This window comes from Sebastes fasciatus, chromosome 20 (genome assembly GCF_043250625.1).
Source record: "Sebastes fasciatus isolate fSebFas1 chromosome 20, fSebFas1.pri, whole genome shotgun sequence".
NCBI classification, from domain to species: domain Eukaryota; kingdom Metazoa; phylum Chordata; class Actinopteri; order Perciformes; family Sebastidae; genus Sebastes; species Sebastes fasciatus.
The window spans coordinates 9,574,437-9,598,984 of NC_133814.1; the positions used below are offsets into that span (position 1 = coordinate 9,574,437).

Sequence of the window (24,548 nt, forward strand, 5' to 3'; positions counted from 1 at the left end):
TTGTACACTAAAAGTTATTAAATAATTAACAGCAGAACTGAAAATAGCTGCTGCAGTTAAAGCTGCTTTTTACGAGATTTTGATAACGTTTCATTTTCATAACAGGATTCACTGAAAAGTCTCTTTCATGTTCATTGGAGTATCATGCACCAACATCACCCGTAGTTTCCCTAACTGTTCTCTAACAGTCTTAACAGTGATGAAAGTGTGGAAACATTGTGCAGCACAATGTCGAACAAAATAACACCAGTAACAACGTAGGAACACGTAAATATAAGCCCCAGTGCATGCTTGGAGGGTTCCCCAACACACTTACCTCATGCCTCGTGTAACTGCGATCACATGATCAGCACTCAACAAATCATATTAACACCGAACACGGTTTCAACGCTCGACTCATTTGGCCTTTATTTCAAAATTAGAGCGCTTATTCCAGATAACGGTTAACAAATCAGTCCTCAAAAGGAGCTCAAAGAACCAAATTAGCAGGATTATTTTTAGCCTGATAACAGCATGTTTAGCCTGGATTAGTTAAGACACATTTGAAGAACAGGGTCTAAAAAAGATACTGCAATAAAAAATTCACCGAAGTAAAGACAGCAAAACAACAATCAACCTTCTTTTCCAACACAGTGCATCGAGTTTAAAACTGTAGTCATTTAATAGTGATGAACATAATATAATTAACAAAATACTCGTCTGTTTGCTATCCACATCACGCCCACTGTAATATGATTGCTGTACAAATCCGATCATGTCATGACTGCAGTGATGTCACTACTGGCCATGACCTCTGAGTGTAACCTGAATTGGAAATTGCATAGTGTTTGTAAATTTCCCAAACTGACAAAAAAAAAGTCTCATTTTCATTGAGTAAAAGAAGCCATTCTTGTTGTTGTTGTTGTTGTTGTTGTTGGATGGGCTTCGAGGCTCTCCTGACATGCTGCACTTCACTCTGATGGAACCTCACATTATCCAGTATAACAACTGTTTGCCTTTTCATTGAGATTGAGAATATTGTGAGCAGACCTGACACTGAGTTCAGGGTCTGCACTTGTGTTCAATGTTTTGAAAAACCTGTTTTTATGTGATAGTTGTGTGAAAGGTATGGAAGCCCATTTCTGCCGCTATGATGAAAAAAAAAAAAAAAGATCCTCCAAGTCATTATAATGAAGTTTGTATCTCAAAATAATGACTTAATATCTCAAAATAATGAGAAACGTTCTCAATGTTTTGACTTAAGTTTCTGAATATTTTGACTTAGAATCTCAAAATAATGAGAAATTTTCTCAATATTTTGACTTAGTATCCCAAAATAATGACATAGTATCTCAAAATAATGACATAGTATCTCAAAATAATGACTTTGTATCCCAAAATAATGACATAGTATCCCAAAATAATGACTTTGTATCTCAATATTTTGACTTAGTATCCCAAAATAATGACATAGTATCTCAATATTTTGACTTAGTATCTCAAAATAATGACATAGTATCCCAAAATAATGACTTTGTATCTCAATATTTTGACTTAGTATCTCAAAATAATGACTTTGTATCTCAATATTTTGACTTAGTATCCCAAAATAATGACATAGTATCTCAATATTTTGAATTAGTATCCCAAAATAATGACTTTGTATCTCAATATTTTGACTTAGTATCTCAAAATAATGAGAAATTTTCTCAATATTTTGACTTAGTTTCCCAAAATAATGACATAGTATCTCAAAATAATGACATAGTATCTCAAAATAATGACTTTGTATCTCAATATTTTGACTTAGTATCCCAAAATAATGACATAGTATCCCAAAATAATGATTTTGTATCTCAATATTTTGACTTAGTATCTCAAAATAATGACATAGTATCCCCAAATTATGACTTTGTATCTCAATATTTTGACTTAGTATCTCAAAATAATGAGAAATGTTCTCAATATTTTGACTTAGTATCCCAAAATAATGACATAGTATCTAAAAATAATGACTTTGTATCTCAATATTTTGACTTATTATCTCAAAATAATGAGAAACTTTCTCAATATTTTGACTTAGTATCCCAAAATAATGACTTATTATCTCAATATTTTGACTTACTATCAAAATAATGACTCAGTAATACTAAGCCAAAATATTGATTTGTCATTTCTCATTATATATAAAGGATTTTTTTTTCATCACAGTGGCAGAAATGAGCCTCCATAAAAAAAGACAGGTGAACTGTGTGAGCATTGCAAGTGAATGCATTTGAACTTGTGATCACGTGTAGTCTTAAAAACATAGCTGGCAGAAGTGCATCAAGTCAAATGGAGAAAAACTGTATTAGTTATTTTGCACTTTAATATTTTAGCGAGTCCGTTCCGCTCTTTAAAGCGATCGTAAAACACTGTAATACGTGTCATTTTCGCCGTCGTCTCACAGACTCGAGCCTCGACCTTTCAGGTGTGACCTGCTGCCATGTTGTTTTTGTGGTACTCACAGGCGTTGTAGGCTTTCTTATGAGACAGAATCTCCACCACGTCTTTCTTTTTCAAGTTCTCTGGCAAGAAGGCTGGCTCTGGAGGAGAGACTGATCATATTAACAACAGTGTGAGGATGTGTTCTCCAGGCACCGGGGGGTCAGTCACACACACATACACACAAACACACAGTGGCTACATGTGGCAGGTTGATGGGTTAATAACACAGCTCTGCCATTTGAGTCGCTAGAGGCCAAAATGTCTACTATAAATAAAGGTAAGGTGAGTGTTTCTGTGGCAGAGCTGTGTTATTACTGAGCTCTATCAGTCAGACAGGAGAGGAGTGTTGGGAGGTTATGGTGCCTTATGGAGAATGGATTTGATGAACAGGTGAATGGAGCAGCTCCGAAACAGGTTATGGAGAACATCAAAACTGTAAAAGGTACAAACAAAACAAGAGATGTCAATAGATAAACATCACTTTTACTGCAAACTAGTCCTTTAAGAATCAATTTGATGGAATATTATCACTGACATTAAGCACGGTGAACATAAAAATATGAAGAAGCACAACTACACAACAAAACTACTTACTGGATCGGCGTTGAGTCCCGAAGTGCAGATCAAGGTCCAAATACTTCACCATGTCAGTGAGCTTGTCGTAGTCTGAGTCCTCTCCGAGCTAAACATAGACAAGGACACACTCTGTACTCTCCGAAGACACAGTCAAGGCTTTGTGACCTACAAGTAGCTGTTGAAATGTTCTTTTTTATTTAATACACAGATATCAGATTTTATCCATGTCTGATAGGGTTGTAAAGATCCACCATGTACTCTATTTACAAAAACAGGATTTGTGCGTCGATGCTGCCGTGACTCATCAGAGACACAACAGACTAGATGAGTAAGCCTTTCCAAATATGAGAAATGGAGGAGTGAGAAAATTCACAGCCAAGGTGGGAAGATTCACAAGATTTTTTTTCCCAGCCAGAGCCATGCATGTTTTTTTAGTTTTTTTAAATTACACCTTATCAAAGACTAATGTAATTCAAGTTCAGGTTTATTGTCATGCGTGTTAAATACAACGAAATGTGTGGACTCACCTGACCCCATATGGTTCCCTCAGAGTTCTCCACCTGCTCCCAGCGCAGCCTCTTCACGCTCATGTGGTTGGTGTCGGAGGCGTGGCCGGGTTTGGGCAACGGAGGAGGGTCGCAGGGTGGGGGCAGGGGTGGAGGCGGGGGCGGCTGGGCCTTGGAGATCAAAAACATTTTGTTTAATATATGTACAATTTATTTTAACAAGGCAAAAGTGAGCTTGGCCCAAATACCCCCGCTCACTGCTTAAAAGTAGGGCCAAAGGTTTTGCCCTTTTGGAACTAATAGAACGAGTTCTACTCCAGAAACGGAATTGAAGTCGAAAAATACCACAGTTTTTGGCCAAAATTTCAGACATTTTGGGCACTCTGGACTTCTAACCCCCAAAAGGCACAACTATACCTCACTGTCAACCATCATACCAAATTTGAAGTTTCTAAGTTAAGTAGTTTCCAAGTTCTACTCCGGAAACGAAAGTGTGACCGGCGAACGGACGGAAGGACGGATGGACGGATGGACGGACATGCGGAGCGCTATATACCCCCGACTACGTTGTCATATAATCAGTAAATATTGTTGTTACTTGTGTAGTACATATTAACAGTTCACAACTTCAGCATTCCATAAGAGAGTTGGAGCATTTTGTTCAAATGGTGTTTGAATCATTTCCTCACTACGCGCCAAAACGTCTAGGGATGTAGTGCACTCACGGGTTGTTTTGATACTCTCAATCAGTGGCAGTAAGCAAAACTTATATCCAAGGTGTGATGTGATCGCACTCAATACTACACACTGATGTTTAAAGGAACAGTGTGTAACATTTTGGGGGGCTCTATCAGCAGAAATGGAATATAATATTCATAACTATGTTTTCATTAGTGTATAATCACCTAAAACTAAGAATCATTTTGTTTTCCCTAGCTTAGAATGAGTCGTTCATATCCACATCTTCACGGAGTCCACCATGTTGCTCCACCATGTTTCTACAGGTAGCCCGGAACGGACAAACCAAACACTGGCTCTAGAGAGAGCCTTTCACGTTTTTACGTTACCTGAAGGCAACCGCAGTTCTTCTAACGTGAGCCACAGAGTGCAAAACCGTGGTACCGCTAGCCGCCGTCTGACTTCCGTTGCTCCTAAAGTAGTGTTATTATGGTAAGGATGGCCTCTGAGTGAGTTGAACGGCGTTACCACGGTTTTGCACTTGGCGGCTCACGTTATCGCAGTCTTGGAAAGAGAGGAGTGAGCGGGGGGTACTCAGTTGGTTGCAATCTGCAACCAGATGCCACCAAATTCTACACACTGTACCTTTAAGCAGATGTTTGCTTGAGATTTACTTTCTTTTTCTAGTACGTTTCCTTTTAAAAATTATGTTAAGTTTTCATTATGTTCTCTTGAAACATGTTGTTTTTTGTTCTGTCAATCACAAGGTCTTCCATTGTGTGATGCCAAATATAGCACCAAAACTTTAAAGCAATAGCATGCATGAAGCCAATTCTTGTTTTCTGTGACACTTCTGTTGCTAGGCGCTCACTGCATTGCTGCACACATGCGATATTTATATCAATCATCATGTTTTTGTTTTTTATTTAAACTTTGATTTTTATTTTGCTAATCATCATGTTTTTACTGTAAATGCGGATGTTACCTGCTGTGTCTGGTGTTCCTGCCGTGGGGTTTCATAGGTTTTAGTGTGACTGGGGAGGGTGGAGTGAGAGGCCGGAGTCTTGGAGAGCTGCGGGGAGCCCGCGCGGCCTTGGCTTTGGCACTGGGACGAGCTGTGCTCCTGGAGGGACAGCGGCAGCGGGCCCTGGTAGCTGTGTTGGTGGTGGAGCTGGTGGTGCCTCTGGAGGACGAGCTGACTCGGTCTCAGAGGCTGAGGGGAGGGCTGCGGGGACGTCTGGAGGATGGGCTGGGGCTGGCTGAGCTGCCGGGGGAGGTAGCAGGGGCGGGACGGCTGGGAGGAGCGTAGGGTGCTGGAGCCCAGGGCGGTGTGGCCGTGGGTGTGGCGGGTGGAGATGGTGGTGGTGGTCTGGAAGCGCTGGTGAGGTTTCTCTGCTTCTTCTCTGGTGGGGAGCACTTTGTTTAGAGGAGAGCGACTGGACAGGAGGGTCCTGGGCGGGGGCGGCGGAGGAGGGATGATGGGGTGGTGCGGCTGAAAGGGCATCCGGCTGCGCGGGATGTGCTCTGGGGAGAAGCGTACCGGCGGCAGGGGGTCGGTGAACTGAACAGGGGGCGGGATCAGAGCCTGGAAAGGTGGGGGAGGCGGGGGGCTCTGGGTGGGAGGCGGCGGGATGGGTTCGGATCCCGAGGAGTAGGAGGGAGAGGAGGCCTCGTCGCTGCTACTGTGTTCCTCGCTGCTGCCGCTGCTGAGCCGCCGAGGCATGAAGCCCATATCCTGGTCCTCCTGGAAACTCATCTGGGTGGGAGGAGAGGTGCACCATCAAGACCTGATAATTACAACTTTCACCTCAACATACTCAGCTACAAATAAAAAATAATTAAAAAAATGCATTGCGGCTCTTGAAGTTTTACACTCTTGCTTATCAATTTGCTTTTTTATCTACTTATGGGACAGAAAAAACATATAAAATACTAAATAATTAACACACTAATTTTAAAACACATGCACTTAAATATTATAAATACCCATCAATTTATGGAACACTAGAAATATAATGTAATAATGTGAAGTTTGACGTAAAAAATACTGACAGCAATACTAAATAGAGATCAGTTTTATGTGCAATATGCTGTTCTCCCGTCAGCCAGCTTCATTAAGATAAAAACTGAACCTTAGATAAAATTAGACTCTACTGAGTATCATGTTTTACTTACAGGCACCCCTCTTCTTCTGAAACCATGACAACCACCTTCATATATCTGTTCATGTGACACAAGTGTTCATTGTAGCGCACATTAGAGCTGCTCTAATGTTAACATGCAACACTACAACTTCATTCAAAATGTGAATGTGCTTATTATTCTATAATAAGCACATTCACAACATATTATTATTATCTGTTAAGTGATGCTACATGTCATATTTTAGCATTAAAAAATAAACTATGAGACAAAACCATTACAGTAATTGCTTCTACAGTGCATCGTACATTGTGTGGGTCAGACTGCATGGCAGAACCAGAGTATCGCTCTAAAGCACACAACAGTCAAGTAATGACTGTTTTTTTGGCCCGAACAATATTAAGAATGTCAAAGTTTGTGGCAGTGAAGCTAGAAATAGTATTACTGGCATGATATACAGCCTGTCAATCATTTTATTCACAATTGTTTACAGCAGTTGTAGGTATCACATCCAATTTAGAAAATGACTTATTTGTATTTATAAATAAAGATAATAATTTGTATCCACAATAATCCTAGCCTTGCATGAACCAGAGGTGGGACCAAGTCATTGTTTTGCAAGTCTCAATCTTTGCACTCAAGTCCAGAGTCAAGTCCCAAGTCCTAAACTTTGTGTTTCGAGTCCTAAACAAGTCATAATGTCACCAAATGTGATGCCGCTCAGGTAGTTCTTCGTGTTTTTTTCTCCTACTACTCGATCGGATGCTTTCGGATTGATTCAAACAAAATGGATCTGGGGAATTAAGTGTAAGATAATCAAATGCAAGTCCCGATAATATTCACCAAAAATAAAGAGTCCAGAGTTCAACAAAAAAAATTCAGGGATTCAGCTGTTTGTTCAGGTTCAGTTCTTTTTTTCCCACCACGAGTAAATCCTCTTTCTAAACAAATCAATAAAGGATCTTTCAAAAAGTAAATAAACCCAATATCTCTGACGTTGTCCCGGTCTACCGGGCAGTTCATCGCCTTCGTGCACATACTTTTTAATTATTGGGCTTGGGGGAGGTATAAAGTACTTTCAAGTCAAAAGGCTCGAGTTCAAGTGAAGTCATGAGTCACTGGTGTTAAAGTCGAAGTAGAGTTGCATTGTAGACTTTTACTTTGACAAGTCAAGTCATCAAATTCATTAAAAAAATCAAGTCATGTGACTCACACCGCTGGAAGTCGCACCCATAATTCGTGCAAGGTTTCAAGGAGACCTTTATATTAAAACAAAGCATGTGCTCTATGTGTACTATGTTTGTGCATGATTACAGCTGATGATGATGATGTGGTATATTGGCAGCGGGTTTTCCTCACCTCCTCGTAGTCGTTCTCCCCGTGCACGAAGTCGTCCACCAGGGTGACCCGGTGGCCCAGCTGCTCGCTCAGAGCGTCCAGGAACTTGTCCGTGTCCCGGCTGCGCGGCGGACGCGAGAAGGTGAACAGCTTCTTGCGGCGCGTCAGCGTGTTGGGACCGCTGTCGGAGTGCTGAGGGGAGGCGGGGGGGCTCTCCAGGCTGACGTAGGGGTTGGAGTCCACGCTGCTCTGGTGGTGGATCTCGTACACGGGGGTGGGGAGGGGCTCCTTCCAGGACAGGGACAGGCCGGATTTACGGCTTCCTGTAAAGAAGGGGAAATCAAAGACGGTTGCCGTCAGCATGGCGCGCTACATTTGACTCTCACACTTGCAGATGTTTCAACCAGAGAATCGTTAATTGGATGACTTATATATTATGCTACTTATTCCCTCAAGAAATAATGTGTGACATTCTTGGCCCGCCTTGAGGATCTTTTCCTCCGAGAGGTTACCATGGCAACAAAAAGGATAAACCCCAGGCTCATATGCACACATATTGATTGTAGAAATTCACATTCAGTGGTTCTCATGCCATGTTCACCTCAGATTGGTAAAACCAACATCACAAAACGATGTTATCAATGTTAAATCACAAGGCTGCTGATGAGGGGGGAGACATATTTTAGTAACATGGACTTAATTCATGTGAACATTACTAATATATGTTACATTTTTAGAAGGTCACTGGATCTTATGCCCATGTTTGTCACCTTTCCCCCATTCAGCAGCTTGTATTTACAGCAAATCCAACGTGACTTGAACGTGGCATCAGTCATGTGCCATTGAGGCTCAAATTTACAAATATCTGAATTCAATTACTGATTCCGCAAATGCATCAAACCTAAACAGCACATGGTTGTGAACCATTGATGAGAGCATGTGTTTGAAAGCGTGTACACATTGTGTGTGTGTGTGTGTGTGTGTGTGTGTGTGTGTGTGTGTTTGGGCTTGTGTGTGTCAGCCCCAGAGTACCTGTGAGAGGGGGGAGCGTGAGGGGGGAGAGAGAGCGCCCGTAGGCCTCAGTCTGTCCCGGTCCCTCGGGCTCTGCTGAGGAGCCGCCCTGCAGCGGCGACACACTCTTCCCCGCGTACACGTTCTCCAGCTCCGTGTACACCCCTGTCATCTACGGGGGGGGGGGGGCGGAGGCATGATCAGCTGGTTAGCACACAATCGCTGCGACACATTCGCTTTGAAGGTCTGCTGCTGCTTTTTTTTAAAAAGCGTTTTTTAGGAACCACAGGTTAACTGCAGCCACAAATTGAATACCACGTGTGGAATTGCGGTAATTTTCGAGCACGACCTTCAAATGATGTGAGGCCACAGAGAGCACAGATAACATTAACTAGCATTCATTATGCCAGTTGCTGAGTAGCAAGGAGGTGAAAAAGCTGCAGTTGTACCTACATGATTGAGGTCAGGGGACTCGGGGAAGGAGGTTCCATCTCCTGACTGCCTCTCCTCCGGGCTCCCGGATTCATCCACATGAATTCCTAAAGCACAACAAGGCATGAACAGTGACACATGGACATACAGTAAGCCTCCTCCTTCCATCCACCCACCCCCTAGTCAAGAGGGGAGAAAGGATGAAGAAGAGAGGAACAAGCATGGAGATGCAAAAGACAAAAGCTTGGCTCCTGGAACAGGAGTTAGCGATGGAGATGAATCTGCTGGAAATAAACACTGTGTGTGCTTCCAACCTGATAGATTCGGGACATTATCAAAAGCTGAGATATGGAGTTAATGTATGAATGTATGAATGTCCATTTTTTTGTCTTATGTAACCTTTAAATATCCACAGAGGATTTGCTGAGCACACATCTTTTTCAGCAACAATTACAGACATTCCCACCCGGGAGCTGACCAGTGCAAACACAGCCTTATTACGGAGCTCTGAGCTGTTCAACGGGAGCGACTGGGAGGTTCGATGCCTTGCCCAAGGGAACTTAAATAGTACAGTAACTGCTGAGGAAGCTCATTTACCGCCTCTGCCCAGATTTCCCTTGTATGTCCAGGGATTTCGACTCAAAACAAGATGCAATAATAATACTGACTGTTGAATTAATAATAAAGGGGAGATTTATTATTACAAAACAAAATAACCCACTCCCTTTACAGTTGTGGTGAAAGAGGACAGCTCTGCTCTAACTAGCTTTGTTTGAGGGCGTGCCAAACTAGCCGCTAGGTAGGAATTATGCAAATGTGTCACATGGTGACATCACCACGTTACGAAAGAAAAAGAGGGATTTCAAGCAAGGGGTTTCAGGCGGATCAGGAGCAGTGTTTCTGTCGGGGAGAGTAACTCCCTTTGGTGTGGACTTTGTAACTTCGCAGACCTTTTACATGAACAAAAACTATACAACACACTAAAGGGAAAGGGAAAAAGCACAAAAGCATAATAGGTCCTCTTTAAACCTGTAATAATTGTTTTTTTTATTGGTCACTTGGGGGCAGCGTAAACAAGCTGTGAACACAACACTGACTTATCATAATCACCTTTTAATAAGTTCACATGGTGAGATTGTTTGAATCAGGAGTGCTAGTCGGCGAGGTTTAAGAGAAACAGATAATTACATAGAAATAGAATAGGAGTAGAACGGACATTGAACTGTTTTCCGTGGTCACTTGACTAGTTCAAAAGAAAACGGCGATTGTTGATAGTTGTTATGGCGACAACAGAACACACGTCAGTGGGGCCATAAAGTGTGGTCGCAGTTTGCCGGGTAGAGAGCGGACGCAGCTTTGAGATGGATGGCTGGATAGTTAGCTACGTCACCAGCCCACTGTTTGGCTCATTTTCTGTAACCAGTGTAGCATTAAAGCATGGCGGAATTAGCAAGCTGGCTAGCTAATTCCACCATGCTTTAATGCCACACTGGTTACAGAAAATGAGCCGATCAAAGTTGACTCATCTGGCGATAGCGATGTGCTTTCCTACGCTGTAACAAGAGTTTGTGGATGAAGCATTATGTTGTTAAATTTGACTCATTTACTCTGGCTCTCTACGCATCGTAACGTTACTACTCAACTGCTCGCTTTAGCCGTTAATGCAAAAAAAATTGCCATAAGTTGGTTTAGTTTATACAGAAGTTAGCCCTCTACAACAGTCACAATGGCAACGGTACTCATAAAAAAGCCCGCCACTCTGACCATCTCGCTACGTTGATTTGAATGGAAATGTCTGTTCTACTCCTGTTCTATTTCTATGGATAATTATGATGCCTCTGTTCAGTTCAATGTCTATAAATTCCCATTTGGGTGAGAAGTGTTTGATCCAGAATGGAGCTGGAAAGCGTTTGAAACCTTGGTATACCCCTCTGGAGATTACACTGATTTAGTGCTTCAGGGCAGTAAATCCTTGTTGCTGTTTGTCATGTGCGGCGTACCCATTCCCAGGTGAGTCCCGATGATGCAGTCGTCGGAGCTCCTCTCTCGGACGATGCCGCGGTACGACGTCCCCGTCACGCGCATGGAGCTGCTCCGCCGGTGGTGCTGCTCTGGGCCTACATCAGGCTCCAACACTGCTGCAAAGCACACACACATACAGTATACACACACATATTCAGCATTGCATTTTTGTTATTCACAAACTAATCGTGTACAGCTGCTCCTTTGTTGCTGTGTTAATTATAAAGAAACAGCCTTGCAGAACATCTAACACCAGGTGGTGGATAATAAAAGCTTGATTTTCCATTTTCATCAGCTATTTTTTTTAAATTATATACTTATTGATTGTCTGCCTGGTATGATATGTGTATAATTTCCACGTTGTGTTTTTTGGCTCACCGCTGCTCTTGAAGCCCAGGAAGCGTGACAGCTTCCCCTGGCAGCGCTCCTGTTCGTCGTACGTCAGCAGCTGGTAGATGAACTGCCAGATCAGCTGTTTGGCCGGCGTGTCCAACACCGGAAACACGTCTACTATCAGAGTGTCCACATTCCTGCGAACACATAATGGCATCCTTACACATCGTTATGTAACCAACCCGTGTTTACTACTGGGTAATTTATTGCCATACGATGTGGGGATTTAGCTTCGATTTATAGTGTTTGCATCTGTAATGACACGTGGAGCTGAGAATGAGACACAGGATAAAAGCAGATTATGAAAAGGTGGGAGGATAACAGGGTACGTCAGTTATGCCTTCGGGTGTTTATACTGTATGCGCATACTGTAGAATTCAATCGGTGTTTTGCTTACAATCCTGCAGCATCACATGTTCGCATCATCTGCAGAGCTCCATCCATCTCTTGTGCTCTCAGCCTTGAGAAAATGAAAGTCTAATGGGAAGAATAAACTTCCTGCTTAGCTATGTGCATTTTGTTTCTTCACTGCTTCTCCTCTCACTGTCCTGTCACCATCATTTCCTCTATCTCTCTCTTTCACCTGCATTTAGAGCATCCTTGAGTATGGCAAAAAAACAAAACACCGTTTCCCGGGCAACAGCTAGATTTCTGTCAATGTAAGCTCGCTAGTTAATAGAGTCTTGCCACCTAGACAGTTTGACAAATGCTGAAAACTGAACGTTAAGCTACATTATTTCCGGCTGTCTCTTGCTACCATTTGGAGCTGCCAACCTGATATACTGATGTACCCAAGTGGAGCTGTGAGTATTTTAAAGAATCCTTCCAAAATCTCTGTAACAACTCCAGCAGCTGCTTCATCCCTCAGCTCTCTTCCGTCTGTTTAATATTGCATTGTTGCAGACTGCAGACCTACGGATTGCTTACTCCTCATACATCCTTCCATGATGCTTTCTGTCTACTACTCCCAGTTATATCGACCCTTTCTATCCCTCCATCCCACTGACCTGTGCTGGAAGAAGGTCTCCAGTGACTTGCAGACCGTGTACCTCTCCTGGATGGTCAGCAGGTGCTCCAGCTGCTGGCTGAAGGTCCGCCCGTGGACTTTGATGCTCGGGGGAAGGATCTCTGCCACCCACTGCAGAGAACTAAGGGCTGGAGACCTGCACAGCAGGCACAGAGGAAGATTCTCATTATTGTTTAATTCATACATGTATACTCACTAAAGTATCGTTTCTCCTTCTCAAATGTGAATCCAAATGTGGTGTGTTCTGACCTGGAGCGCGGTACCGTGGTGGGGGCCAGGCTTGAAGACTCCTCTGGGTCGGTTTGGTCTGAGGAGTACTCAGACGGACCCTCCTCCACCACCAGAGTGGGATTCGCCCCGCTGCCCTGCAGCATGGACACCACCTTCTCATGGGAACAGTTCCTACAGAGAGAGAGAGAGAGAGAGAGAGAGAGAGAGAGAGAGATGATGGACTTTGAGCTATAAAGAAGATGGATTGGAGTAATGAAATCTATCGCAACAATGATAAAATTTTCTGGCCTGTGACCCCTTTGTTGAAATTCTCATTACATCCCAACAACATCAATAATGCTATAACAAAAAAAAAGAAAAAATCTGGCATCTTTGGATGTCGCAGGACTGTAATAAGCCCGTCCAATCATTTTATTATGAATTATGTAACAATTACATAATGATTGGACGGCCTACCTGCACTCTGCCCGTGCACTCATTGCGCGTCACCGGAATCTTCCATAAGCTGCTGGCTTGACAGCTGTGAGTATTAGTAATATCCATTTTCGTTGTTTAGGTTCATAATGATAATACTGGGGGAGTGGCTTTGGAGGGAGGCTTGAACGGACGGACTGTCGGTGCTGCCGACTTGGCGACCTTCTCACAAAATTTAGAAACTTTTGGAGCTAGTGCTGCTAGCTACTTTCATTGGAAAACAGTTGTCAACACTGGGCTGGGTTTTTCAGTTGGATCATTTTTTTAAATCTAGTGTACTCTTTCTAGTTTCTCAGCATTACCGACCCTACCTTTAAAACAAAGATATTTCTCTAGTTGCAAAGGTCTAACAGTTGTAACCCCTTCTTATACAGTATCAGAATACGTTTTAGCATTGTAAAGAAGTAGAATTATCCAACAAGTTTAACAAAAATATTACAGAAAGTATGGAAAAATAAACATAACTTTGTGTAGCAGAAATATTTTTCTCCGGCGACCCCTCACATTTATTTGCTGACTCCTTGTGGGGGTCCCAACCCTCAGGTTGGAAAAAGTTATATCGTCTCACTGAAAGCTTTGCTATAGCTCCCATGCCCTATAATAATATAATATAAAAATATTTATGGCTCCAAGTGTATAATTGTGATCAAGTCCCACATTTCACACGGTAACACCTGAGCCAGTTGCATTCACTGATGAAGACTGTGATAAAAATCTAGTAAGAGGATCTTTAAGTTTAAATAATTTGTGCTACAACTAAAAATTATTTTATGCATATAAATAGATAAAAAAGAAGGTAGTATTTACTATATAAGACTGTTAATTTAAGTGATGAGAAAATAATAATTTTTCAGAGAAAATTGTAAAATCATGTGTAACATAACACATAATCACTTGCCATAACCGATAGCTAAGAAATCAAATTAGAATCGACATTTTCCAGAGAAATTCATATCAAGCCGCTAAAAAAAAATATATATGAATAGTTACACTGTGAAATGTATTGATTGTTGGCACTGAATCTGCCCAGCAACAGGGCGACTCCTCTACGAGTCCTTGTAAGACTTAATCCACTTGTTGTATTATGGTGCAAAAAGTGAAAACATCTTATTCTTTTACATGAGATACTGTACTGACAAGGGAGTTTCAATACACCTGAGATGAGGATTCTACAAACAAATATACATATTACAAGTGTCTTATTTCCCACATTTTCGTATACACCATATGCCTACTTTGTAAACACGACACTGAGCGATCCGACACATCCTGCACTTTATTTTCTTTCCCTCTCTCTGGTGAAGAACTCCCACTGTTTTTGCTGATCGCCTCCCACTGCTGCGGCACCGTGTTATCAGGGAGAGCAGCGAAATTATACGGCGCCAATCAAATCAGCACATCAGGCAGCCATGGGAACGGCTCTGCGATCAGGGTGGCAGAATGAGTAATGCGGTTTCTTCACACAGCACTGGTTACATGGCTGGTATATCGCTTGATATATTGTATTTGCTGAGCTCGTATGCGTACAATTTCAATTTCATCCACGCTGGATTTCTTATCTGCACTCCCACACCCACTCTCTGAAAAACTCAAGAGGCAGAAGGTCAAGAAGTTTTTAAAGTCCACACAAAAACGAGGACTACTCCCACAAGAAAAGTTTACAGGCTGTGTTTCACGTGCATCGGCACATACGTACATTCATACTGTACCTGCACAGACACAAATGCCAACGTTAAAGGAGAATACAGTGGCATTTTGACTTAAAAGTATAGCTTGACATTTTAGGAAATAAGCTTCTTCACTTTGTTTTTGAGAAATAGATGAGAAATAGATACCACTCATAAACACGGAGATTGGTTTTGATCTTCTCATCTAAGGCTGCAGTCACACCAAATCAGGCATTGTGTCGAAAACGGCAGTCCTCCCATTCATTTAAATGTGGGTAGTGCGTTTAACCTGCGGCGGTGGGCACCGCAGGGAGTGCTGGGGAAAAAAACACAGCTAAAACTGAATGAACTTTTAGAGAAACACAACCCGGCGTCACGCTGCGGTGGCCAATCATGTAACCGGTGATCCAGAGCTGTACAACCCTGCCACGAGGGAACAAAAGATGTTAATCGTTGTGCAGTCGCTCGGTGTTAATGGGTCCATTTAAGTGACACTCCCACACCGCCGTACAAAACTGCGTTAATCGCCGCAACGCCTGATTTGGTATGAATGCAGCCCAGCTCTCTGCAAGAAAGTTTGATGTTTGATTTTTCCCAAATTATTTTCCAGTTAGGCTTATGATGTTATTAGGTTTGTTTGTTTGTTTGTTTCTAGGGGTGTAAGAAAATATCAATACATATGAGTATCATGATATTATGTTTTGTGATACTGTATCGATTCAACAAAACACTGTAATGATTTAATTAACGTCTTAAAATCCAATGGCTCGTCATCGTTCCCGGCCAATATTCAATATTATGTGGCAGACTCAGTTTTAAAGCTAGAGTGAAGGTACTGGCATCATATAAAACTAGAAAACCAACCATGACATGCTAGCTTGTCATTAAATAATGCTCCAAATTTGCGCTATATTTTGGCAAGGAAAAACTGGCATGGCCATTTTCAAAGGGGTCCCCTTGACCTATGACCTCAAGATATGTGAATGAAAATGGGTTCTATGGGTACCCACGAGTCTCCCCTTTACAGACATGCCCACTTTATGATAATCAAATACAGTTTTTGGCAAGCAACATGCAGGTTTTTTGCATGTAGTAGAAATGTGTTATTTTTGCCTATTCTAAAATGATGTATTTCTGGCGTGTTCTTTTATTCAATAATATGTATATTATAGTATAAAGAACCTAAAGAACGTTATACTATAATATGTTTATATTGAATTATATTGAATCACCCCTGTATTATGATATGTATTGTATCGGCAGATACTCTGCCCTATGTTTTTATACATTAAATTCTCCCATCCATTCTGGCTCATTCCTCTGGATCACAAACACTTTTTGAAACAGGGGAGACATTTTTTTATAAAGCTACATATTTTTGAGGGTTTATTGCATAGCTGAGACTTTAATTTTCTCCCGAGGATGACTGACCCTGAAGCAGACACAATGCAGCTCAGCTCGGAATAATGGAAAAATGATTAAAAGGAAACTACAACAAAACCAAATCATTCATGTGCTCTGTGATGGATTATCTGGCACAGTGAAAGATGGTTTTCATACTAGCAGCAGATGGTGGAGGAAAAACAAGCCATCTCTAAATATACTGCCCAAGTTCAAGAACTTGGACGGTAGGTAAAGTCAAAATACTACTACAACTACTGCTGCTGCTAATAATAATAATAATAATGTTATCCATTAAAAGACAAACCTCATGTCCAGTCCATTGAGGAAGAGGATACGGTCGCCTGTTCTCAGTCCACATTCCTCAGCAGGGCTATCTGAGAGGGAGACAAGAGATGGCAGGAAATCAAAACATCAATCAGAGATTGGGAAGGGATCCTGGCGCAACCTCGCCGACTAACAAGGTGCACCGAACAGACGGGCAGAGCAGGGAAAAGATGGTGACTAATGTGATGCTGTCAATCTGACATTCAAATAAAAAGCCCGTCAACGAGCGGAGATGATCTCCGTGCTAAATTCTTATTACGTAAGGAAACAGCGCTGTCAAAACAATCCCCGGTGGAATCCGTTCAGCCTGCACTGTACCCATCTGCCACCGCCTCCTCATCTGTCAACTCACTGCTAAATCTGTCATGTCATTGTTTTTTTTAACCAAAGTTTGGATACAACAGACTCTCCATGTGATAACGTAGTGTTGTGCACATTCACGGGCCACGAGACTTTACATCACAGAGTGCGTGTGTTCTGTGTTCAGATCACGATGAGAGACATGCTATCCACCCCCACTATCTCCATATCAACCTCCATAAGGCCCACTGAGTCAGCCCCGCACTGGCCGCTTCAGCACATGATGGTGGGAGATGATGGTGGGCGGGGAACAGTGCAGTCATCATCAAACACACACACATACATAACACACACACACACCTCCCTCTTCGCCGAGGAACCTGGCAAATTCCCTCAGCAGCAACTTCACAGCCTCTATTGTCTGCAACTTTTTGTTTAGGAAAGCAATAACACTTAATTAAATAACCTTTTACTGCTGGAAATTTACATAAAATGCTCTTACCCAGACAAATATTTAACAGTGCGTTTCATTTTCGTGCCAATAATCTCTCTGGCAAAGAAACAGCTAGTGTTGTTTTATCCAGAAACTCATTTAGCAGTGGAAACTGAGGCTAAACTCTACTGATTAAAAGAATAAACAATAAAAAACTCTGCATTGCTGACCTGAGGTCAGGGTCTGATGTCAATAAATCTATAAAGAAAAGCTATTTGAATCAACACCGGATGGTAGAAATGATCTCTAGAAACACCAGACAATAAAAACAATTCAATAACCTGCATTCGCCTTCTTGACGGGAGTTAGATGAGAACACTGACACTGATCTCGAATCTGTCCGGGAAACAACGAGCCTGGCTCTGTCCAAAGTTAACAAAATAAAACCACAAATGGTCGTTTTTACACTCAAGATGTAAAAAATACTGATTAACAAGATATAACATGTTGTTAGTGAGCTTTGGACAGGCGGCAACCTCCGGGTCTGAAAAGTGAAGCCAGTGCAGAAGTGCCTTAAACTTGCATTCTTTCTAATAGCCAGCAGGGGGCGACTCCTCTGGTTGCAAAAAGAAGTCTGATTGTATAGAAGTCTATGAGAAAATGAGCCTACTTCTCACTTGATTTATTACCTCAATAAACATTGTAAACATGAGTTTATGGTCTCAATCGCTAGTTTCAAGTCTTCTTCAATACAGCATGATGTTCATTTAGTAAACTATGGTCCCATTTAGAGTCAAATAGACCATAAAGCAGGGTATGCTTTAGGGCGTGGCTACCTTGTGATTGACAACATGGCTTTGTCTAGTTTGCGTGTTGTCCGTGTTTTTGTCTCACAACTTTAACCCTTTCACAGTGTGTTTTCAGTTTATGAAAGTTATTAGTAACATTTTGGTCGCCTAAAATTGTCTTATTCAGCATTCGGTTGCTCTTAGCTCCACCTTGGTTGCAAAAAAACAAGATGGTGACGGCCAAAATGCCGAACTCGACGCTTCAAAACGGTAGTCCACAAACCAGTGGGTGACATCACGGTGGCTACGTCCACTTCTTACTGTATATACAGTCTATGGTTTTGGAGGTGTTGGTAGGTGGATTTTGTTACCTCCGAACAGAGCCAGAGACTGTTTCCAGTCTTTATGCTAAGCTAAGCTAACCAGCTGCTGGCTGTAGCTTCATCTTTAGCACACAGACATGAGGGTGGTATCGATGTTCTCATCTAACTCTCGGCAAGAAAGCGAATAAGCGTATTTCCCAAAATGTCTATTTATTGAAGAAATGATTTTGATATCTCTATATTAATGACATCGTGAATGATAACAAAAGGTATTATCTATGAAAGCATGATAAAAATTATGTGATGTTTATATAACATCTAATTTATTTTATACGTCATTTTTAAGAGGTTTGAATTTGCCTTTCTAAAGCATCCATTTCTACAAAACAATATTGTATCAAACATGAATGTAGGTAATGTAAAATGTGAGTGTGGCCCTGACTGACAGCTTTGAGTGTCTGTTACTGCACAGAACAACCTGTTCTGAGTGTTTTCCTCTTAACGCTTCATTGGTGAGTCAGACTTTTCCGCTTCCTTTGTACACTCATAGTCACACACACGAACACCTCCTGATCACCTGTAACCTGCCAGCGGCTGGCACCACAACAAGCTCACCCACATAAAAGACATCCGCCCCACCCCTCCCCTTCGCCAGCCAACACAGAACAACGTTTGGGTCAAACCACCACACACAGAGAGGGGAGGGATCTATCAGGACTGTAACTGTACGGGTTTTAAGATAGAAGCGGTACCTGAGATAACGGAGTCGATGCAGACGGGGGCGTGACCTCGCAGCGTGAAGCCAAAGCTCTTCTTCCCCCGGTAGACACGAACGATCCTGAGGAACGGCAGGAAGTGAGATGAAACAGAAGATTTACACACAGAGTCAAAATAATTCTTATTATTATATCAATGACATAAAACAGTTGAGAGCAAAAGTTCATTATATATATATAAAAAAAATAATTTCAACTCTAGCTGACACACAGTATCATGAAGTCTGTTTTTTGGGGCATTAAAGCTACAGTTGGTAACTTTGAGAAAATATGATAAAATAATATTTTCAGAAAACCGTCACTATATCCTGACAGTAGATCATTAGACTGATAATCTGTGAAAAAATATACTGTTCCTTTTGTGTCCTCCTAGTGCTCCTAATGGCGTTTGCAATATTTCACCGCGCCCAGACTAAAACAACCAATCAGAGCCGAGGAGCCTCTTAGCAGCTGTCAATCACTGCTCGCTAAGCTTGTGAGCTTCAATCAAACGGTCAAACTAGGCAGCGCTGATCAAATGTGAATCAATATTCTGTTACTGTTACGCCTATTTCTCACCTCAAATGTTGTCAGAATCATCTTCTAAACACCTCCCTCCACCAACATCCATTATTTGTCTCATTTCATTCTAATTGCCCCGTCCCGTTAATCCTGTCATGTTAATCACCCGATGTATCTTATTTATTTATTTAGTTATGTATTTTTTGTCTTGTCAAATATCATTTTTTACCTGTTCAAAATGTACCTTAAGGGAGATTTGTCAAGTATTTAATACTCTTATCAACATGGGAGTGGGCAAATATGCCTACTTTATGCAAATGTATGTATATATTTATTATTGTAAATCAATTAATAACACAAAACAATGACAAATATTGTCCAGAAACCCTCACAGGTACTGCATTTAGCATAAAAATAAAAATATGCTGAAATCATAACGTGGCAAACTGCAGCCCAACATGCAGCAAAAGCTGTCAGTGTATCGACTTGACTATGACTTGCCCAAAACTGCATGTGATTATCATAAAGTGGGCATGTCTGTAAAGGGGAGACTCGTGGGTACCCATAGAACGAATTTTCATTCACATATCTTGAGGTCAAAGGTTCAAGGGACCCCTTTGAAAAGTATTTCCTCACAAAAATTTAGCGCAAGTTTGGAGCGTTATTTAGAGAACATGGAGGGTACCAATAGATTCTTTAGGTTTTGTAGTTTCATATGATAGCAGTATCTTTAATCTAGCTTTAACACTGAGCCCGCTACAACCTAAAAATCTCAAGTTGCGTTAATGCATTAAAGAAATTAGTGGCGTTAAAACAAATTTGCGTTAACGCGTTATCGCAGTTACCTTTGACAGCCCTAAAAATCATATTACTTTTTTGGGGGGAGAAATCGTTTGACCAATAAAACGTCAAAAAAGAGTGAAAATGCCAATCACAATGTCTCCAAATTGCTGGATTTGTCCGACTAACAGTCCAAAACCTAGAGATATTCAGAATGATCGAATCATAGAAAACAAAAGATATTTGAGAAGCTGGAGTCAGGAGACAATTAATCAGTTATTCCAACTGTTGTCATGAATGGTTTCAGCATTAACTGTGACATCATTTAACTGTGAATGGACGCGGAGCCCAGCTGCCTCTGGCTGATGGCGGATTCACACACTGCTGTTTACAAGTCTGTTTGAGCCTCACTTTGGTTTCCATTTGTCACTTCCTGTAGGTGGGCGTCTGACGCGGGGGCATGACGCTCATCTTTACTGCAATCCAACTTTAGGCGTTTTTCTTTTAATACATAACAATCCCAACTGGTGCAGCCTGGACTCCATATATCACTCCACACATGTTTCTGTGCGTTTTATTGTCTGGGAGACATTTGACATAGAAAAAAAAAAGCGTTGGCATTTTGCGGATGGTGGTGCTTTGCTCTCATTAACCCCGGTGGACGAACCTCCCGATGCATCAAAGATGAGACACTTGTGGTGTCTATCCTCCAGTGCGTTGCCATGGAAACGACTCAAGGCAACACTGCCTTGATATGTAAACAGGGGGGGAAGACAAAAAAAAACAGGACGAAGGGAGGGGAAAGAAAAGAGACGGATCTGTTCTTTGATAGCCGCGGTTACTGGCTGTTATGTAAGACGAGCTAAATGCAGATGGGCGCATTGGGCGCTGCATGTGGCGCGTGTGTGTGTGTGTGAGCCTTGAACACACTGAGAGGCTGCTCAAGGCCTCTCCTGATTCCCATCAGTCGACACCAGCTGCACTTTTTTACTTTTACATGATTTCAAATTAATTAGTCACTACTTAAAGGTCTTAATGACAAATATTTTTTCAAAAACTAATACATCCACAGAGCTTTTAGAAAATTATGATTGTGAATTAATGATTTTTAAAATTCTGGTCGGGTCCAAAAAGAATGTTTTGTTTATCTCTGTGGAAGACTTTTGGTTCGCACTTCAACAACGTTGTTATCATGTGGTATCTCTGGGTCGTCAGCGATCAAGTTGCCAGTTAGTGTGGAAAATTGATGGTAAGTGCCTGGCAACCACTTGTTGTGAAGTGAATGCAATAGAACGGGGGAGAGAGACTGCAACGTCTAGTGGCTGAATGTTATCAATGTTATCAATAGCACCTTTAATGAAACCACTGGCTCATTGTGCAGCAGCTCCGATGTTGGCCTAAATAGACAATTGCCAATCTATAATGATTGATTTTGAGTATCTATATCAATGGTCCATTTTGTAAACACACTATAGTAAATGACCACCCAGTAAAACACCACTTTAAACACATCTGGGGGTGGATTCATTCAAAAATTGTTATACCACTATTTTGAAAATGAGTAAATGTTATGATCTATCTATCTATCTATCTATCTATCTATCTATCTATCTATCTCCATCTTTCAACCTCTTTATCTTTGTTTAGCTATGTATCTCTATCTGTATCTGTGTCACTCTATCTATGTGTCTAGTTTGTTACTGTGAAGAGACAACAGTGTTACACAACACTCTCGAGTGGTATTATTCAGTTCAGGGAAGGCACCAGGCAGGCAGCATGCGGCACAACTTCTTATTGTGACTGTGCCACTTACACCGCATGACGTAACCTCCTCCATTTAACACAATCAGCTCGCCTCCTATTGTTGTGTGACCTGCCAATAAGATCACACTTGACATATTCTGCCGCACATTTTTCACTCCCCTGTGGATTGGAGAAGGGGATTTAGTTGGTTAGCTTGTGTGGGAGTGTGGGAGTGCACTGCCCACCTCTGTAATCCTACACTCAAGTCCACTGTGGTGTTATTAATTGGACATGGTCGTGTAATCGGCATGTTCGTGGGTGGAGGTTGAACGGGTCAGGGGGCTCTGCAACAGTGCAGGATTAACATGTTGAATAGATGAGGAGATACACACAAGTAGAGGGTAGTTTCATGTTTTTAAGGAGACAAGGGTATTTTGGCGCCTGAGCACTTTCTAACTTATATTGTAGGGTGTAAAAACACCTTCTTATATACACAGATTTGGGGATTTCTAAGCTTCGTGACGAGACTTTAGGATGGAGGAATCTGGAGATGACAGGAAAACAGCAAGGAAAGAAAAAGAGACGCACTGTCCTCCGTTTCAGATACATTTTCACAACATCCTGCCTGTAAATGTCTGAATAATAAATCAATCTTTGACTGCTGCATTATGTGTTGAACCTGTTGGTAGCCTGGTTTCCAACAGTAAACAACACTTAAATAGGAGCCAAAGAGACTCAGCATCATAACAACAACATCTCATAGATGTGTGCTCACCTCTGATTGGGTCCGATGGGGGGATGTGCGGGTATCCCAGAGACGGACTTCCTTAAGCCCCTCTCTCTCTCCGTCTCCCTCCCCCCGGGTTCTCCATCTCTGGGCACCGAGCTGGCCCGTTTGGACCCGTGGTGGCGATCGGAGTGATCCTCGCTCCGACTGCGCCGGATCCTGCCATGTGGCTCGCTGATGCTCTTACTGCGGCAGAGCCGGTTGATCACGTTCTGGGACACGGCCTCGTCGAAGCGCTGCCGGTGCTTCTTGGGAATGAAGATTCTGGCGAACATGGTGGCATGTGAGGGGAAATAAAGGGGGGGCGATGTTAGTTTTTTTTTTTAGTCCACAACAGTTGCCTTAGAAAAAAAAAAAAAGAGTAGGATCTACATCACAGATCCATTTTGAGTCCAGAATCAAAAACCTTGGATTTCCAGTGAAATAACAGCAGCAAATCAAAACACCCAGCAGGAGCAGAGATTAAAAAGTGATGATCAACTCGAACGCAGTATTCTTCACAATCCAAGTCCAAACTAATTCAAATCAACAGGCTCCCTCCTTCAAAGACTCAAAGAAAAAGGTGAGGGGTATTTCCCCTTGGAAGTGACTGCTGTCCCCAGAGACGAGAATAAAAGAGAAGCCGATCAAGAAGCCAGAGAGAAAAGATCTTTCTCTGAGGAGAGAGACAGTGAGGAAAATCTTGGCGTCACTCGCTGCTTGCTGGAGTCTCACTGCAGCAGCGTGCGGTACCAGAGCCAGAATACAGCACGAGAAAAAAGGTGTGGGAGTGAGCGAGCATGGGATTTCTCCTCCTGCTATCTCTCTCTCTCTCTCCATCTACACAGTATGTCATTCTCACTCTCACGCCCTCCTACACTTCCGTCCACGCTTCACCTCCATGTCATTCTGTCAGGGTGAGCGCAGAGCAGGAAGCTGTCATCATCTTATTGACCTTAGACCTTACCGTTTTTGACAAAGACACTCAACGCCCAACATTTGTTGGGGCTTTATGAGGTCAAAGACGAGCACAATTAAGCTAATCAAAAGCAGCACTCCGTAGGTGGATAGGTTTTAACTAAATTAATCATTCCATTTAAATGTGAGTGCAGCTGGGATGACATAGTTCTGTAAGGCCAACCAGGAAGTTAGCATCGTACCGGTTCCCTTAACAAAAACCCAATGGGATTGTTCCATAGGGTTTTGGATTATTGCAGAAAATAAGCTCTGTGGCAAACAAACATTTATGATACTTACACGTTTTGTTCAGCAAGATAATCTTCACAAATTAACACTACTTTTATGATTTTTGAAGCGTAAATGCAATCGGCAGAAGTAAAAAGCTAACGTTAGGCTGTAAAAGAACTACACCGCGGTCACGTGACTTCACGTCACCACCACTAAACTTAAGGCGGACCAGTGTTCGTCTTAAGCTTGTGTTAACCAC

At 42.0% G+C, this 24,548-nt stretch overlaps 1 protein-coding gene across 10 annotated transcripts in view; it reads right to left on the bottom strand.

Annotated features, from left to right (window-relative positions):
* grid2ipb (glutamate receptor, ionotropic, delta 2 (Grid2) interacting protein, b) overlaps positions 1 to 24,548 on the bottom strand; it is a 50,878-nt gene that overhangs the window by 6,815 nt on the left and 19,515 nt on the right. For 4 of the 10 annotated variants that reach the window (XM_074620807.1, XM_074620802.1, XM_074620805.1 and 1 more), the window contains 15 exons: positions 23,111 to 23,386; positions 19,288 to 19,373; positions 16,672 to 16,741; positions 12,841 to 12,993; positions 12,572 to 12,727; positions 11,550 to 11,701; positions 11,150 to 11,287; positions 9,171 to 9,256; positions 8,739 to 8,889; positions 7,728 to 8,029; positions 6,402 to 6,446; positions 5,212 to 5,982; positions 3,570 to 3,719; positions 3,061 to 3,148; positions 2,487 to 2,576 (listed from right to left, as the gene is read on the bottom strand). In XM_074620807.1, the coding sequence (XP_074476908.1) occupies positions 2,487 to 2,576; positions 3,061 to 3,148; positions 3,570 to 3,719; positions 5,212 to 5,982; positions 6,402 to 6,446; positions 7,728 to 8,029; positions 8,739 to 8,889; positions 9,171 to 9,256; positions 11,150 to 11,287; positions 11,550 to 11,701; positions 12,572 to 12,727; positions 12,841 to 12,993; positions 16,672 to 16,741; positions 19,288 to 19,373; positions 23,111 to 23,386 (2,714 nt within the window). Of the gene's footprint in view, positions 1 to 2,486; positions 2,577 to 3,060; positions 3,149 to 3,569; positions 3,720 to 5,211; positions 5,983 to 6,401; positions 6,447 to 7,727; positions 8,030 to 8,738; positions 8,890 to 9,170; positions 9,257 to 11,149; positions 11,288 to 11,549; positions 11,702 to 12,571; positions 12,728 to 12,840; positions 12,994 to 16,671; positions 16,742 to 19,287; positions 19,374 to 23,110; positions 24,026 to 24,548 lie in introns of those variants that run through there. The other 6 variants (XM_074620803.1, XM_074620804.1, XM_074620810.1 and 3 more) reach the window with 6 other exon arrangements.